General features: G+C 37.9%; 1 protein-coding gene across 4 annotated transcripts in view; it reads right to left on the bottom strand.

Annotated features, from left to right (window-relative positions):
- The window catches only part of smurf2 (SMAD specific E3 ubiquitin protein ligase 2), an 87,079-nt gene that overhangs the window by 27,263 nt on the left and 42,514 nt on the right, over positions 1 to 17,302 (bottom strand). The window contains exons 5-11 of one of the 4 annotated variants that reach the window (XM_015400203.1): positions 15,168 to 15,233; positions 13,489 to 13,573; positions 13,078 to 13,161; positions 10,705 to 10,916; positions 6,998 to 7,082; positions 5,592 to 5,750; positions 4,363 to 4,416 (exon numbers count right to left, since the gene is read on the bottom strand). In XM_015400203.1, the coding sequence (XP_015255689.1) occupies positions 4,363 to 4,416; positions 5,592 to 5,750; positions 6,998 to 7,082; positions 10,705 to 10,916; positions 13,078 to 13,161; positions 13,489 to 13,573; positions 15,168 to 15,233 (745 nt within the window). Of the gene's footprint in view, positions 1 to 4,362; positions 4,420 to 5,591; positions 5,751 to 6,997; positions 7,083 to 10,704; positions 10,917 to 13,077; positions 13,162 to 13,488; positions 13,574 to 15,167; positions 15,234 to 17,302 lie in introns of all 4 variants that reach the window. The other 3 variants (XM_015400204.1, XM_015400201.1, XM_015400202.1) reach the window with 3 other exon arrangements.

Raw genomic sequence — 17,302 nt, 5'->3', positions numbered from 1 at the left:
TTCTACACTCAGCAACAAAAGCAGAACTTGACATAAACCCCAAACACAAACAACAACTAATTGTGACATCTAACTTCTCTAAAAGCATCACTTTTGGTGTCCTTCCATAGAAACGCTGGTAATATTACCAGCTGATCACTGAATTGTATCATCAAACAATGCGAGAGCTTAGTAGGCAAGGCCAGGCTGGGAATTTCTCATCGAGTGATTTGGAGTAAAAAGTAGCATAGTATTATGGTTTTTACACTAGAATATAGAGCAACACATGTCCAGCAATCTAAGTAATCCATTTAATGCAGAAAATCAATTCTACTGCTGCTATAATGAATATTATGGTTTTAATAATGACACCTAAAGCACTACTGTAATTTCAAAATGATCTATCACATCAACTAAAGGTATTTGAGTTTTTTTTTTTTTTAAGTGCTTATGATATATAAAAAAAAAACTTTTTGCTGTTTAAATAGAAACACATGTGTTACAGTTAATATCAACTGGGTAATTAGTCAGGTTATGATGTTTAGCCTTGTATGCTTGACGCACATATGCCACGGCAGCTGTAAATGTAAAACACAGTTATGTTAGTAAGATTAATGAGTGGCTTCTTTGGGCCCCACACAATGAGAGCCCATGTTTTAGGACTAGAGGCATTTCCAAACAGCTAAATTTGTCTTTCTGCAAAACAAGGGAGAGCATGGGAGCCTATTTTTCTTGTCCCAGGCAGCCTACTGGCAGTGCACTATAACAGGTAAAGGCGGATGGAATGTACAGCCACGTCACTCTGTTCTTGGTAACAAACTTGGTAAATTTGTGAATTACTTATGACATGCCATTAAGTGAGCTTTAAACCCTAGCAGCGGAATTCTTGAAATCTTGAAACAAAAAAGCGTTACCATGGATTGAGTTAAATATTGGAATCTTAAAAAGGGGCCCAGTAACATACTTAGCAGCCTTGATGCGGAAAACGCAGACTGATTCACGAGAATGAAGCAAATAAAATGGAATGTATTACAAAACACGTAGTAGAATTCACTCTTTTGGGAAAGAAGTGGTATGTATGCAAGGTCTTTGGTCCACTGCCTGCTCCCGTATGTAGTTCATTGGGGCGTTCTCTTGTCTCAACACCAACAAGAAAATGTAGGTTAGCCATGTCTAAGAGCCACGCAGGTCATCCAGAAAATTTAAAAATGTTAAACTTAGAGCAAAGTTTAGGGCAGAATGATATCCCCATGATTTTTATGAATCTGGGGAACAAGTTTTCTGCAAGTTATGTCAGGATACGGTCGACTGGAAGCATACGAACCCGTGTGACGAGTCATTTTTTCTTAAAATAAGTGCATTTATTCTTGTATTAAGGAGGTAAAAGAGACATTTTTCCAGTGGAACAAGACAAGAGTAAAAATACTCATTCCATTGGCAAACTAGCTCATTTTACCTACTCAAATTAAGGGTAAAAACACTTTATTTAAGGAGAAGAGGGAAGCTAGCGCGAGCCACACACATCTGCCAACTCTTAAGAATTCAACATCGGCGGAAGCAAAGCGTGAATTAATTGAAGAATTTGTTGTCGTTTGTGTGGAATCAGACATTCCTTAAGAAAAAAGAGAAAGCTTTGTCCATTTTTGGAAAAGGAGTGTAAGCTAGTGGGTGCGCTGCCAGAACACGTAAGCAGCGCCTTTAAAACCCACCTATCCCAGGTGTTCGATTAGCATATGGCGGTTATGCAGAAGAAATTGCAAGGGTAAAAAAAAATATAAAAATATATGTTGTGGTCAACGAAACAACTGGTGCTAGCACACCACAATAAAGGAGGTTATCTAAAATATTGTTTGTGAATGTAGAAGTCTTTGCATGACTTATAATATTTTAATATATTTGTGAGTCAGGCAGTTTTTTTGGCAAAAAGGTTTTGTCAGGGGAACTGTATGGTTAGTGATTATTTGTGGATTATTGGTCATAATCTGTAGGTAGTCTGATCCAAATGAAAGGGTTAATAAATATAGTTGGGGAAAAAACATGAAATAGAGAAAAAAATGAAAAATTGTAATACAAAATGATGAATACGGATAAAGTGGAATTTGGAGAAAATAGTTAACGGAATTTGGGAACAAATAAAAGTGGATTTCATAGAGCATGACTGAATGAATTCCATAGATAAAACTAAATATTCATCTTCGAAAAGAGATATACATCCCAACGCGCTTTCCAACTGATAGTGTTTACCTGGTCCTTTAAATATTTTTTGCACCTTCCTGATAAGAAAAGCACCGATGTACATCATCGCCATTTGCTGGCTGAACCTACTTGCATGTTCATCAGGCTGGCAGCTTCAGCAGCTCTTCACCAGCTTCAGTGTCGAATTTTGAGTGCTGCAGCCTGATCCCTTTAGGCATCTGAAATTTTCTGCCCTTTTCCCCCACCCATGATTTATGACTTTTTCTCTTCCTTTCCACACCTCAACTGGAAAATCTACTTTCTTGTTTACTCATAATGCATATGTGCAATACAATACACTTAAACTTTTGTTGTCAGATGTACTGTAAAAACTGATAAACTAGTTTACTGTGTGATATCACTTGATTCAAACATTTGCGATTATATTATTGTTTGTTGTGAAACATGATTGTTTTAAAGTCGTAGCGAAGCGGCTGTTCCAACCGTTGCATTTCCGAATTCTCCCGAGTGGTGCACGACTTTACACGGGTGAAAAAGTGAATCTGATTGGTCGTTTATCAAGGGGGTGGGATTTTTGTGGCAGAAGGTTCACGAGCAAGTTTGTTTGTGGCTGTTTTCTCTGAAACATCTTGCTAACCGGTTTGCTACTTAGTGCTAGCAGGTTTCCAATGGGAAATTCCATTGGAACCAAGTAGCACTAAATTGGTGACTTAGAAACAACACTGTCAAGGAACGCCATGGACAGAGGAAACATGCAAGACGAGGAGAGTTTAGTGTAGGAGGTCGTGGATGAGTCTCCTCCGTCATCCATTTTTTATTTAGAGAAAGGAAAGCGGGGACGAAGTTGCTGTGGAAGAGGACGCCAGGGCGGCGGAAGCTTGGTTTGGTGTAGAAGGCTTACAGCCGTACATGTTTGAGCCCTTGCCTCGCAACGCTGCCAGTTCTGTTAGCTCTACGCCTGCTGAAGACACAGACGTCCATCCCCGTGAACACTGGGACGGAACTCAATTGGAAAGGAAATGATTCCTATTTCTTATTTCAACCGTTGCGTACATTAGCTGAAACTGAAAAGAGAAGGATACAAAATGATTAATTAATTGATTTGTAAGCGGCATCACCCAGCTTTGGACAACCCTTTGGTTTTAGAACATAAGATGATTACAAACCAGAAGAGCAACATTTAGAGAAGCTGGTTAAAAACAAACGGATGAAGCTGGAAATAAAGATATTTAACTGGTTGTACAGGTTTGTCTTTCTCACCAGGTTTACATTCATAAGTGTTATTTAATAGGTTTTTTGTATTCAGGCACCTGTGTGTGTGTGTTTATCTGCAATATCTGTAAATACTCCATTTCAAATGCCGTAAATAATCCAAACTATATTCCATATTAACTAAAACAAGACCACAACCATCTCTTCCATTCTTATGCTAAATAATTCAAAAGAGCCACATCACATATCCCGCCTCATTAGCATTGACCTTTTTAAGCTTCATCTGGACTCAATCACTTCTCTACAAATAGGGTTAGACAAGCAAGTAAAGATGGTGACAGGCAGCAAGGCTGAGCTTCAGCTCCAAACCAGAGCCTGTTTAGACACATATGGATGCTATTTGACCAAATGACCAGATGTTGATTCCCCAAACATGTTTATCCTGCCAGACACCGTTGTTGCACGTAGTTCCAAAAAAGATTCTGTACAAAAACCATAAAAAAAGCAGCAAAACTGGAAAAGTCTGAGTCACTAAAGACACAAGGGCCTCCCAGAGAGCCAAAACACATCCTCTAATTTTGTTTATCATAGAAATGCAATGAAAAGTCACTTTTTTCAAGCTGAGCTCTTCATTTCCACTGTTGCTGTAAGGAGTGCCAAGAACTCAGAGTGAGCAAGCAACCACTGTGCCAATAAGCATTTTGCATTTATCCGAGTGGGGCAGGCAACACAGAATCAAGTCCAACAAGGTCAGTCAGGATAATTACTAAAGACAAACCGACAGGTTTTCTCAACACAACAAAACAAAGACTGTTAGTCACGTATAAAAAAAGCTACGTGGCCCATATGCTTTCTGAAGAAACCATGTCAGTGTTTGCAGATACACTTTTTATCATCTACTTAAAATAGCAAGAATTCACATTATTTTCAGTACAAATGGGTGTCTGTATGTGTGTGTGTTTGTAGGCGGGTTACCTGAGGTTAGTGTTTTGGCTGTCCGTGGCCACACGGGAACCATTTGAACTTGGGCTGCTGGAGAAAACAAGAGGACAGAAGAAAAAAAGAAAGAGTGTAAGTTAAAAAGACGAAGCAAGTGATGCGAATAAAGAATAAGGATGGGTTTAAGAGAGAAACAGAAAAAACAGATGTGACAAAGGGGAAAATGAATAAGAAGAACAGAATAAATGAAAAGAAAAAGGAGGAAAAAATACAGGGAAGCAGAGAAGCACATAGAAAGATAAAGCGGGTCAGAAGAAAAGATGGACAAGATGACATGAAAGTAAAGACAGACATCCAGCAAACAGATCAGAAGACGGAAAAAAGAAAATCATTAATGTGATGAATAAAGTATTCGAATCTCAATATTTAGAATTGCTTTGATCCACATTATACAAACCAGGAACCGTCTTTTGTCTCTTAAAGTGACGATAAAATAAGAGTGGAAAATATTTGGCGCTTACAATCATTGAGTGGGAATATAAAACCAGACCAAATTCCTGAATATGTTCCAGACTCAGATACACAGAGATCAAAGAATGCTCAGATCAAACTATAACCATCATAAAGATGTAAAAGTAGTAAAATAACTGCTGTTGGGAGAAAATAATTTGTCATTTTATTTATTTGCTTCTGCAAATAATTTGACTATTAAAAAGGAACTAAGAAGTTGCAATCTGGGGAGGTTATTTATTGTTTTGATGAGCTGGACTGGGAACCCATCTAAAGGTTGCAGGAGGCCGATTACCTCGAGTGCAGGGTTGTCTTCAGGTCACCCTTCAAAGTTTTTGCAGGATTTTAGCCTGCAGACTGATATAACCATGGAAGACTGTTGATTTCAGCCTTTCCTAAACCAATACTGTGCTTACTTAGACTCATTAACCTGCAGAAACATCCACAGATGACCAACTTTATGCTGTTTTTTTTCTTGGCTGAGTCCAACAGATTGTTTTCAAAACGTTCCAGTTTTTTCAGGAACTCAACCAAAATCCTGTTTTGCTCCAGTGGCCAAACAGGTGAGCAGCAGATATTATATGCGTTCCTTACCCTCCCCCCCTCTAGGCACAGGGGGGAAAAGTCAAATATGGGTCAATGTTCAGCGTAGAATCAGCCCCCCCTTTCATGTTTCTACATATCTGAGTATTCAATAATGTTGCACTGATCTTAAATGTCTCCTCTGTGTCTGAACATGTATGAAACATACTCACTTGAGAACTAGATGCAGATTAGCAGACAGTCGTGGATCTGTGAACTGTGTTGTTCGATTGTTGTGGTCAACAAAGTACACGCGGCCGGTGGCAGTGTTTCTGATCTCCCAGCCTGGAGGAAGTGGCCCCAACTCCTCACAGTTTACATTGCTTAAGTCCCTTAGAGCAAAAAAAGAAAAAAAGAGACATAGAGCAAACATGCAGATTAAAAACAGGACCTCGGACCAAATGAGTCAGAATATATTTATTCGGGGGAAACTGAGCAAAAATGCTTAGAAAAGTTACTAAGGATTGTTAAATATTTATCACTTTTACAGCTCAGATTTGACACCTTTGCAGCTTCTTTGCGTGACACCATGCACTGCAACCTGGGAACATGCTTCATGAAGTTGGAAGGTATTCTTTTAACATTCGAAAAGCAAACTTTATTAAGATAAAAATTAGATGTAATCACCTTGGTCTGCATTCCTTATTCTTCCCACTCTTTTTTCCTGTTTATCTCAAACATACTGATCTGGGACAACATTTTGGTCATTTTGTTTTTGTGTGTGAAGTGAGGACACAGTCAGGAGTGAAACACTGAATTCCTTTCCTCCTCACATTTACCGAGTCATTCCAGCAGCTCTGTCTAAAATGACTGAAGCCAGATGTTGTTGCTGTGGGTTGGATGTTGTCCTCATGCTCAGACGCAGCCAAAAATGCAGAAGAACAGTTCTGCATGTAATATTTAGGGAATTTGGTAACAAACTATTAAGTGTTAGTGAAACAGCATGACTGAATGCACCGTTGAGTATCAAACTGATTAAAAAACCCTGATTAAAACTGAACTAAAAGGCAATTTCGGAAAACAAAAAAAGCAACAAGATGAGAAATGGCACCTGCTCCGGACCAACCAAGTCCAGTTTCCTTTTCAATATTAGCTTCAAAAGCTAGCGAATGTATTTAACATGTTTATTCACATCAAATACAACAATGTTCAGAGCAATAGTTTCATTATACTCTTAGGCTTCCATTTCTATAGAAGGTACCCCTGGTTCAGTGCTGGTATCTTTTTCTGTTCTGAGTCTGGTTAAGCATGAGGTATCATCCTGTAGCAAGGAAGTTGTTTATCACCACTGTCGCAACCTACTTGCTCAGGAGGAGGGATTGCTTAAGAGTCGATGACTAGAGGCATTTGGCTGGTCCTTTTAGGTAAACGGACCAACTGGCATCATTTTTGTATAAAAAGTCCTGTTGAACAGGATTGTAAGATTGAGATAAACTAGAATACACAGAAATTTATATGTACCTTAACTGGTTATGTAGCAGATGGTATCTGCGCCAAATTGTAAAACAACATTCTAAGATTTTTATGCTCATATATGCAACACATAATCGGCATACAGACAGAAAGATAAAGGATGTACCTGGGAACTCGGGGGTCATGCCAAGTGCTGACTCCGGTCTGTGTATGGAGGAAGTACACTTGGCCCTGTTGGGTTGTTCTTTGCTCTGAAAAACAAATTCATTTGATTAGATTTTATTTTTTTATTTTGCAAAAAGGAGCACCTCACTCTCAATCTGCAGGTTTACTAGTGGTTCCTAGAATTTCTAAAAGTAGAATGTGAGGCAGATCTTTTATTTGTCAGTTTCCTCTCCTGTGGAACCAACTACCAGTTTTAGTCTGTAAGGCAGACACCCTTTCTACTTTTAAGGGTAGGCTTAAAACTCTCTGTTTTGATAAAGCTTATAGTAAGAGTGGCTCAGGTTATCATGAGCTACATCAATAGTTATGCTGCTATAGGCTTAGACTGCTGGAGGACATAGGGACCCCCATTTCATCATTCTGCTTCATTCCATCTCTATTCTCCCACTCTGCAGAATCTTAGTTTAATCTCTAAAGTTCTGCTCTTTCTCCTTTTTCTCATAGTAGCTTTGCCTCGTCTGTTCCCGTTTGGCTATGACTCCATCCTGGAGAGAAATATCAGTATGCTGATGTGCTGCACCTTTGCTTACAGATGTTTGTGATTGCCCTTTTTTTTCTCAGAGTAGTCCTGTTTCTCTGATTGTGAGTGGATGTGCTCTCTTCGTCCTCTGGCATGGGAGCTGCCTTGGAGCTCGTCTGCCTGGCTGTGTGTTTCCTGGACAGGGCCACCTTTTACAGCTGCTTTTTGTATCTCTGCTTCTGTCTCCTTGAACCCCAGTCGGCCTCGGCAGATGGCCGCTCACTGAGCCTGGTTCTGCCGGAGGTTTCTTCCTGTTAAAAGGGAGTTTTTTCTCTCCACTCTCACTATAAGCATGCTTAGTGTGAGGGATTGCCTTTGCGTCAATGCAATATACTGGTTTTTCTTAGATAGAAAACTTCGAATCAATTTCACTGTATGATCTGGTTGAACTGTAAAGTGCCTTGAGATGACATGTGTTGTGAATTGGCGCTATATAAATAAACTGAATTGAAAAACTGAAAAAAATTAAGCAAACTTTCAAGTAGTTGATAAGAAATTTGCTGTGTAGCCAAACAACCATTGGCCAAAAGAAGATTGAGAGAAGGGGGTCCATTTTTAAAACCTTTGGGACTCTGTTGACTAACACTTTATTAAGGTATGTGCCTTCTGGCATGATCAACTCGCTCCTCCCCAGCCCTGGGTAGGCCAATCCCAGAGGACTTGGAGAAAATTAACACAGCTTCTATACTATAAGGTTACTAGATCAATCCTTGGTGAGGTTAGATAAGAAAAAAGAAAAATTATTATCATTTTATATCAAAACCTAAGGGAGGAGGCTACATGCAGCCTAAATTAGGATCAGGGCAGCCAAAAGATGATGTTTGTGATATAAAAAATGGGAGAGCTGAAATATGCAGTGCATGTGGGAAGAAAATGCTCCCATCACTGACTGCTCTCTGTTAACCGTTCAATAGGAATTGAAAAAATGAAAATCACAAAGGAGTCCTTTTGATCCTGTCCAGTGAATTTCCACCTTCCATAACCTGATCCTAAAAAAGCAAAACATTGATGAAAGCATGGGTTGACAGCGATACACAGCTTTACTTATGAATATTGTAATCAATGCATATTGCAAGAAAAACATGCAACAAGAAAAATATGATACTATTGTTGCAAATGACAGTACTGATAAGAAATAACCCATATTTGACCATTCCTTGCTATGAAAAACATAGATGTTAACCCTTAGGGGGGTATTGTGCATGCAAAAATAAATTGCATGTTATTATTAGTTATTATAACCATAATGGAAAAACTTTATGATTACTTTAAAAGAAAGACTCAATAATAAATTGTTAAAAATATCTAATAACTGTCAGAAATGGGCATTTTCAGCTTTAAGCTTGTTAGATTTTTGCTTCCATCACATTTCCTGACAACTGGAGAGAGCTTGTGAGTTTTGGCAGAAAATCTGCTTCATGGGTGCACTGTTATTGTATACGTATTCAAAAGCTAATCCATCACAGCAACCCCCAGCCCAGCTTCCTACTGGCACCTCTCGTTTCCTTATACCTCTCCCCTCTTCCCCTTGTTGCACATTGCCTCCGTTTCTGTCTCGGCACACCCAGAGGGTTAGTTCAGAGAGTTCAGCTGAGGGAGACAGCTCTTAAGCTGCTGGCCATCAGTGACTCACTTTACCCTACCTCTAAAAGCCTCGCTGGACACTCATGGACCTTCCAGAGGAGGAAAAGTGCCCAAAAGGGTCATTCTGAAACACTGACATATAGAAAACGATCTCTGAGGGTAATGTGGTTTGGACTGTGGCTTGATCCTGAAAGTGCACATTTCTGAAGAAAAAAAAAAAAATCCAGTGTTGCTAAATAAGTTCCCAGCATGCCACTTTTTCCAGTGTGTTTGCACTGTATAAGACAAGCAATGCTGAACAATGGAAAGCACCTAATCTTTATGAAGAGAAAACAGAAGTCTTCGACGAATGGTTTAAAAGTTGATATCAATATGAGCAAACTTTATGGTCCGTTTTGAGTATTTTTGAAACATCTATATGCACCCTCATAAAAACTAACAGTTTGAGGAGATATTTCAGTCAGTAGTTCTCGACTAAGCCAATTTAGAAATATAATGAGTCATCTTGGACATGAGTAGGTGTTTAGCAAGTGTGTCAAAGGAAATACTTTTTCTGGGTTGCAATATTTTCAGGAGCCGGTGCGAAATCAGACCTGGTACCTAATTAGTTCTCATCGGCTCATCAAGATAGTCAAACTTTTATTGTATTTTTTACCCCAAGGGTTTTGTATGGAATATATTAAAATGAGAGCCTCTTTATACTCTTTATTAATGACCTATTGTTGCAACAGAAGCAACAATGAAAGGCTAATAAAAAAAATTTCACATTAAAGTATAGGTTTGTATCATTAGTATCAATAGCACCGATGCTGTCTCTGAATATAATTCTAATTTGGTGTGGCATAGGTACTAAAGACAAGCGCTGTTTGCATTTTTCTGCTGTCATAAATGGATTTCTGCATTATTTGCACATTAAACTAATAATGCCTCAGACAACCTTGAAATATCTTTTAAATTGTGTTGTTTGGTTTGTTCATTTTGGCATTTATTTGCACACTTTTTAATCAGCATCTCTGACTCTGTTTAGAAAGTATGTTCCATGTTGCGATTGAAAATGGTGAGTTTTTCATGTTAATAAAAATGTTTTTATGCCTTTGGTTATTTGTCATCTTTATTTCCATGGTATCGAAAAGTGCATCAAGTTTAGATATTTTCCTTGCTATCAATATCTAATTTGAAAATGTAGACGATCCTTGTTGTGAAGCATTAAGTTTTAAGGGAGGCGTTTAGATGAGTTTGGTAAAATCCTAAGAAGCCATTAGAGGAGATTTGGTAGAAATTAGGAGCATACTGATAAAGAAATTCATCACAAACAGGGTTTGAACATATCGCAATTTTTTTTTTATTTGCCTTTGAACTAGCCACAAGCATGAACAAGATTCATTGTCTTCATGAGCTTGAAAGCTGAAAATATACCAGATTTCCAAAAAATATGCTCACAATTAGAAACGTACGTCACTAAATGTACCTGTAATTGTGATTTCGCTGAAAGCAAAACCATGGATGAGTCAAGAGGTGTTTTAGGGAATAAGTTTGGTTCTTACCGTAGCCCTCAGGCAGATCAGGAGGAGTATGCAGATGTGTTCGACTCATGTAGTTACGATGCCGCTGCGACCGAACCCTTCTTTCCTGGTTTCTCTGTTCACCTGGAGGCCCGCTGGCAACAGCCCCGTTAACGGGAGTCATTACTGGTGTGTTTTCATCCACTACGCAGCTCAGTGGTCGCCCTGATGGGCTGGAGTACTCTGACGCTGGCCTGGAAAAGAGAAGAGAGCGTGTTCGCTTAGGCGTTTAAAGGGCTTCAAGTCGTAGGGAAGCGGCTGTTCCAACTGTTGCATTTCCCAATTCTCCTGAGTGGCGCACGCTTTACACGAGTGAATAAAGTGAATGTGATGGTCGTTTAACATGGGGGCAGGGTTGTTGTGGCGGAAAGTTTGCAAGCAAGTTTGTTTGTGGCCGGTTTCTCTGAAGCATCTTGCTAACCAGTTAGCAACTTAGTGCTAGTAGGTTCCCAATGGGAAATTCCATTGGGACAAAGTAGCACTAAATTGGTGACTTAGAAACAACACTGTCAAGGAACGCTATGGACAGCGGAAACATGCAAGAGGAGGAGAGTTTTGTGTCGGAGGTCGTGGATGACTCTCCTCCGTCATACATTTTTTATTTAGAGGAGGAAAGTGGGGATGAAGATGTTGTGGAAGAGTCCATCCCGGTGAACACTGAGACGGAACTCAATGGGAAAGGAAATGATTCTTATTTCTTATTTCAACCGTTGTGTATATTAGCTGCGACATATGAATAAAGATGCTATGACTGAAAACATTTGATTGACAGATGACCGTTGATATTTGATTTGCTGAATTTAGGTGTTCAGGCTGACGTATAACTAACTGGCCTGCATAAAAAAAACCGAGGAAAAAAAACAGATTTTAAGACAGGAGTTTTTTTTAAATAGAGATTTTCTAGCTTTTCTGACAATATCGTCTGATAAAGAATACATTTATATACATGTTTAAGCCAGAATGATTTGACATTTAAATATGACTTCCCTACAACTTTAATAGCACCTGTATTTAAACTAGGTTTTAATTCCCCTTAACCGGATAGATGCAAAATTAATTACAGAGAAGTGATTGCTAACATGCCATCTATATCTGTCATTGAAACTAAACAGTTTAATACAAGTAAACAACATACATTAAAGCTCTCACTGGTAGGGTAATTTATTTGATGATACTAATCTATACACATTAGGGGCGGAACGGTTCACAAAATCCATGGTTCGGTTCGATTCACGGTTTCGTGGTCACGGTTTTCGGTTCGGTATACGTTGATTGTTACACCGAAATCCCCAAAAAATTAATGAAATTAATGAAAAAATCCCCCAAAAAATAATGGATTGACTGACGGAGTATGAGGGATTTTGGGGTTAGCATGACATGTTGGTCATGTTGCTGTTAGCATAAACAAAACGTGTTCAGTGATGTCAAATATTATATATGTCAGATAAGAAACAAACAAAACAAAAATCTTTATGACCTACAGCCTGTTCCAACATGTTACTTTAAAAAAACAGATATGTGATAAGAAGAAACAAACAGAGACGGGCTATTCTATGTGTCTGTATGTATAGCAGTCTAACCACCGTCTGGCCAGAGTTGCTGACGCCTCGGCTATCTAAAGCCTGAGACTCAGAAATCTTTTAAACACACTTTTTCTCCCACCCATTTCCTCCATCACCGTTCTCGTTTCTCCCCACCACTGCCTCCGCTTTTCTCTCCTGTTTTCATTCATCCACTGGTTTCTGCACCCAAACCAATCTCTCCTGTTCCCCAATTTTACTTCAAATTTTTTTTATCAATGGATCAAACACTCTCTTCTTTTTTTTTTTTCACCTGCTCTCCATAAATTTTCACTCATTGTTTCACCCTGTGACCCAATTTCTCACCATTACTCACTCTTAAAAAAGGGTTTTGCTTTACTTCTCAGTACCGATCACAGTACAACCGGCTGAGAAGGTGCTGAGGTTTATTTGTTTGCTTCCCTAATGGCTCCACTGATACGGGCCAAGAAGGAAGGCGACAGCTGATCTTGCAGCGAGTAAAGCAGGACTGCCGGACTGACTGGCTGGCTTTTTTAGTTGCGAACATAGATGTCTGCTTTGTGAGAGTACATACGACCCCCTTTGGAGGTGGAGGGACGGAGGAAACTACAGCACTCATTACAAACAGACTGTTATTGTTGCACTTTTAAGAGGAAGCGTTTTTTTATTTCCCCTCTCTATGAAGGGAAGTGGGAAAAGGACATTTAGCATTACTATAGTTCATTAGGGAAACAAATGCATTTTAGATGTATCATTTTGGTCAACATAAATAAAAAAAATCTCTAAAATAATAATACATATGGCATGTACGTACCTGGTGGGTCTCTCCCATTGTGTGGTGCGAGTGATGTGGTTTAGGTACTGTATCCTTCCAGACGCGGTCCTCCTCTCCTCCCACCTGTTCATGCAGCCATTAAAACACACTGGTAAACTTATTGCCATCACAACATAAAAAAAAAATTTAATACTTCAGACTGCATAGTTACCCTAACAAGAGAAAAGGTGATATTTTTTAACCATTACACAGATTCTGATACTTAAAATGGTGATTATTCTATAAAATATTTTAAAAAAGGGAGGGGAAAAAACGGGTCTGCTTCTAATTTTATTTCATTTCGTCTTCTGCTAAAGGATTAATGATATTTCCATGTGGTTTATTTTAAGCAGTTAAAAAAGTTTAATGTTTTTCTGATGATTAAATATCTAAGGAAAGCCTATTACTGACCCGTCCGGTAAATCATTGTCAAACAGACGACTGCAGTCTACCACTGGTCCACCTGATCCAATGCGATCTCTGGACTGAAGACTCACTTCATGGGGAGAAAAAAAACAGGAGAAAGTTAATTAGGAACATTTACAAACCACTTTGCTCAATTAGAAAATACAATTACATTTGTAAAATGTACAAATTTTAAAACAGATAAATGTTAGAGACTTATGCATAAATAGCAATATGGTTCAAATTTGGGCTGCAACTAATAATTATTTTGTGAATCGATTAATCTGTTGATTATTTTTATGACGAATCGATTAAAAAAATAATTTTCAAGGAACTTTTTGCTATCTGATAATTAAAGAATTAAACCAGGTCAAAAACATTTTTTTTTTTTTTTTGCTTTTTTATGCAAAATATTGATACCGGTATATATTTTTACAATATTGGAATAATTACTGCTCTAAGTAGGATGCTCTGTTAGCTACAGGAAGGTTTTAGAGTTTCTATACTCTAGTTAATAATTGATTACTAAATTAGTTGACAATTATTTCAATGATCTGATGAATTGTTTCACCCTTAATAAAAATTCTTTCATTTTCCCGAAGTAAAGCCAAGGAAATTTTCTAGAGCCCATTCAAAAACTATAGGTGCAACAAAAAAAAAAGACTCATGAGCAACAATAAAGAAAAAAAAATACTCAAAAAGATAAAGATATAAAGCAAAATCTTTTCCTCAAAAAGAAATGCATGCCAATCTATAAAGTTTTACTTTTTAAAGAGCATACACGATGTGTTCTGTGCAGCTCTAATCTGCAACGCCAAGTTTCACTATTGCTCAGACTGCACCGCTAAAAAGGTTCTGTATCAGGGTTCTGTTGGACCCAGCCAGGCAGCAAAACCAATTTTTATTTTGGTTAGGAAAGAGTTTTGCTCATTATGAGGGGTTAAAAATACTGAAAAAAATAGACTTGGTATAAGCAAATGAAAACCTGTATGATGGTACGACTGAGCATTAGGGTTAGAGATTTTTTTATTTTGAGAATAAAGTCGTAACATTACTAGAAAAAAGTTGTAAAATTACGAGAATGAAGTCATCATACAACAACCAGTTTCAGAAAGAAAGCTTCAAGCCCCGACCAGCATATGATGGCCGACCAGCTCCACCAAACACCAACCTGAGTCCACTTTGACATCCTGTCCAAGTTGATGCTGGTGCTAAAAGATTTCCTTATTTGTCAAACCAGAGCCAAGGTATAAATTCACATGATGCTCGACATTCCTCAGTTTAGGGAAGAAAGTTCCTCTTGTAAGAGTCCTCATAAAATCCAACATGTTTCTTGTAATTTTAGGACTTTATTCTTGTAATATTACGACTTTATATTTGTAATATTACGACTTTTTTTTCTCGTAATTTTATGATTATTCTCTTTTTGACTTTTTTCTTGTAATTTTAAGACTTTGTCGTAATTTTAAGGCTTTGTTCTCGAAATAGAAGGAAAAAAACTCTTGCCTGGCCCCAATACTCCATCGTATGATGAACCTTAATAGACGGTAATGCTATAAAAAAAAAATTACTGACTATATTCACTGTGGCTTCAATTTAAATTACACAGTCTTTTCTAAAAGCATATTCATATAACGTAAACTGAAATAAGAAGTGCACATAAGTGAAACATAAGTGGTCCTTACCCACTATCTGTCCTCTAACAGTGTCGTTGTCGTTGGGGCCCAGCCTGTTCAGGTCCAGTCTCTGATCTGCAACCGACACAAAGAGTTTACAAAATGTTTCCAAAGGAACCTGAAATTAAACAATTATTAATCCATTACGGAAGCACAAATATTTAAACATTAACCATGTAGTGCTTCATCTAAATGAGGAAGGTCATCAAATCTGAGTGAAATATGAGGAAGGAGAGATAATACACAGGTTAAATGCACATTTAACTGTTCAGCTTGTATCTTCAAATAAAAATATTTAAAATTTTTTTTTTTTTTACAATTCATAAATGTTATATTGGAGAGGTTTCATAGACATAACGACAAAAACTTTTGTGTTTTCAGAGTCATCTACCAGGGGCATCCCTGGCAGTGTTTCTGAGCTTTTCACATTTTTATATCGAAATTATGTTGTTTCGTATGGAGATAAAACTTCTTTTTCCTCTATTAATATGCCTTTAAATTAAACTTTTTTTTAGTATTTGCTGATACTGAACAATTCAGATTATAAGATAGATGTGTTGTCCTATTACCTGCTGGTAAAGAAAAGGCGTGTCAAACCATTTTTGTCACCAGATGAGGTTTGGTCGGTCGAGTGTTTTATTGTAGGATAGATACAAACTTTCTCATGAGCAAAGTAAATAGCAGTAAGTACTACCGATCTAAATAATTCCAATTAAAAGGAGCATTCAGGTTTGTGTGTTTGAAAAGTGAGAGACATAAATGGACAGGGGCGGAGTATGAGAGGGGGGGACACGGTGGAGGAGAGGCTGAACCAGTGGAGGACACAAGAAAAAAGAGTGAGGGAGAAAAAATAAAGTTCTCTGAAATCCAACAGCAAAACTGATTGGATTTTTTACGTCTTCGGTCTGCCACAAGCATTTTATATGCTTGGAAAAAGCTGTTTTTATCTATATAAAAATCCCACACATTCCTATAGGTTGTGTGTGTGAGAGAGTGAGTGTATGTTGATGTGTTTATGTGTGCACAAATGCATCTGTTCCGGATATGTGTCTAGACTAAACAGGGATGGTCTGAGCCTTACATGGCAGGAGCGGTAATGAGATTTCTTTCTGAAATTAGAGAGGAGGAAAAAAGAGAAAATGTACTGACCTTTAACCACAAGCATTCCCCAAAACGATTCCTCTCAGCGCTAAAAACTTACTGCTGCTACAGACTAAACTAAGCCACAGGAAATGTGGACCCATATGTAGACCTAAACGAGCTATTTGACAGAGGTTTTATTTAGCTTTTTCACACCGTGTCCCAAGATGAACATCTCTGTGTGGAGAAATGAGTGGATGCTGGTGAATCTGAAGGTAAACAACTGAGCTCAAGCAAAATGCTGCCAAACTTGAAAAAAAAAAAAAAAGACTATATTCTGTCTGAAAAAGGAAACAAAAAACAAAGAGCTATGCATGAGTTTACATTAGATGTTAAAAATTTATTCAAATAATGAGCTTTGACAAAACCAAAGCAATTCCATTAATGTCTTAAGGTTTTTTGAGGGTTATTTTTTTGAGAGCACGGATGTGTCTGTCTGCAGGATAAAGGACAAAGGGATAAAGTGCAGCCTGCCTGTCATCAAGCACTTCTCCTGGTCCCCTTCCTGCGACTGACATAAAGTATAACTGATAATGAGATGGCTTTGCAGTAAATGGCAACTCTAACAAACTAGCTTTAGGCAACAATTAATAGACAGAAAATTAAACTTGGATATATTAGTTATTAGTAAGAATTTCTGAAGGTTTTAGGGGTTGTTTTACAATATGATCAGATAAATTAGACTGTGAACACTGATTAAATGTATGCAGTCTTCATTCAAGGTAGTTTTAAAAAAAAATGACAACCACAATAATAATTTTCAGTAGGGATGCACGATATAATCGGCCCCCTATCGGTATCGGCCTGTATCGGCCTTAAAACTGAATATCGGACATCGGCCACCCCACCGATATTTAACCCGATATTTGATCAGCTTCTGAGTTTAAAAAATCTAGAAAAAAAAAAAAAATACTACTTCTTCTTCTTCCTCAAAAACTTCTTTTTTACAGACTTAAAAATTTCTAAAGACGAGGGAAAACACCATTGATACATTAAAATATCAC

This window comes from Cyprinodon variegatus, unplaced genomic scaffold (genome assembly GCF_000732505.1).
Source record: "Cyprinodon variegatus isolate N-32 unplaced genomic scaffold, C_variegatus-1.0 Scaffold1081, whole genome shotgun sequence".
Lineage (NCBI taxonomy): Eukaryota > Metazoa > Chordata > Actinopteri > Cyprinodontiformes > Cyprinodontidae > Cyprinodon > Cyprinodon variegatus.
This window is presented reverse-complemented; position numbering and strand designations above follow the sequence as displayed.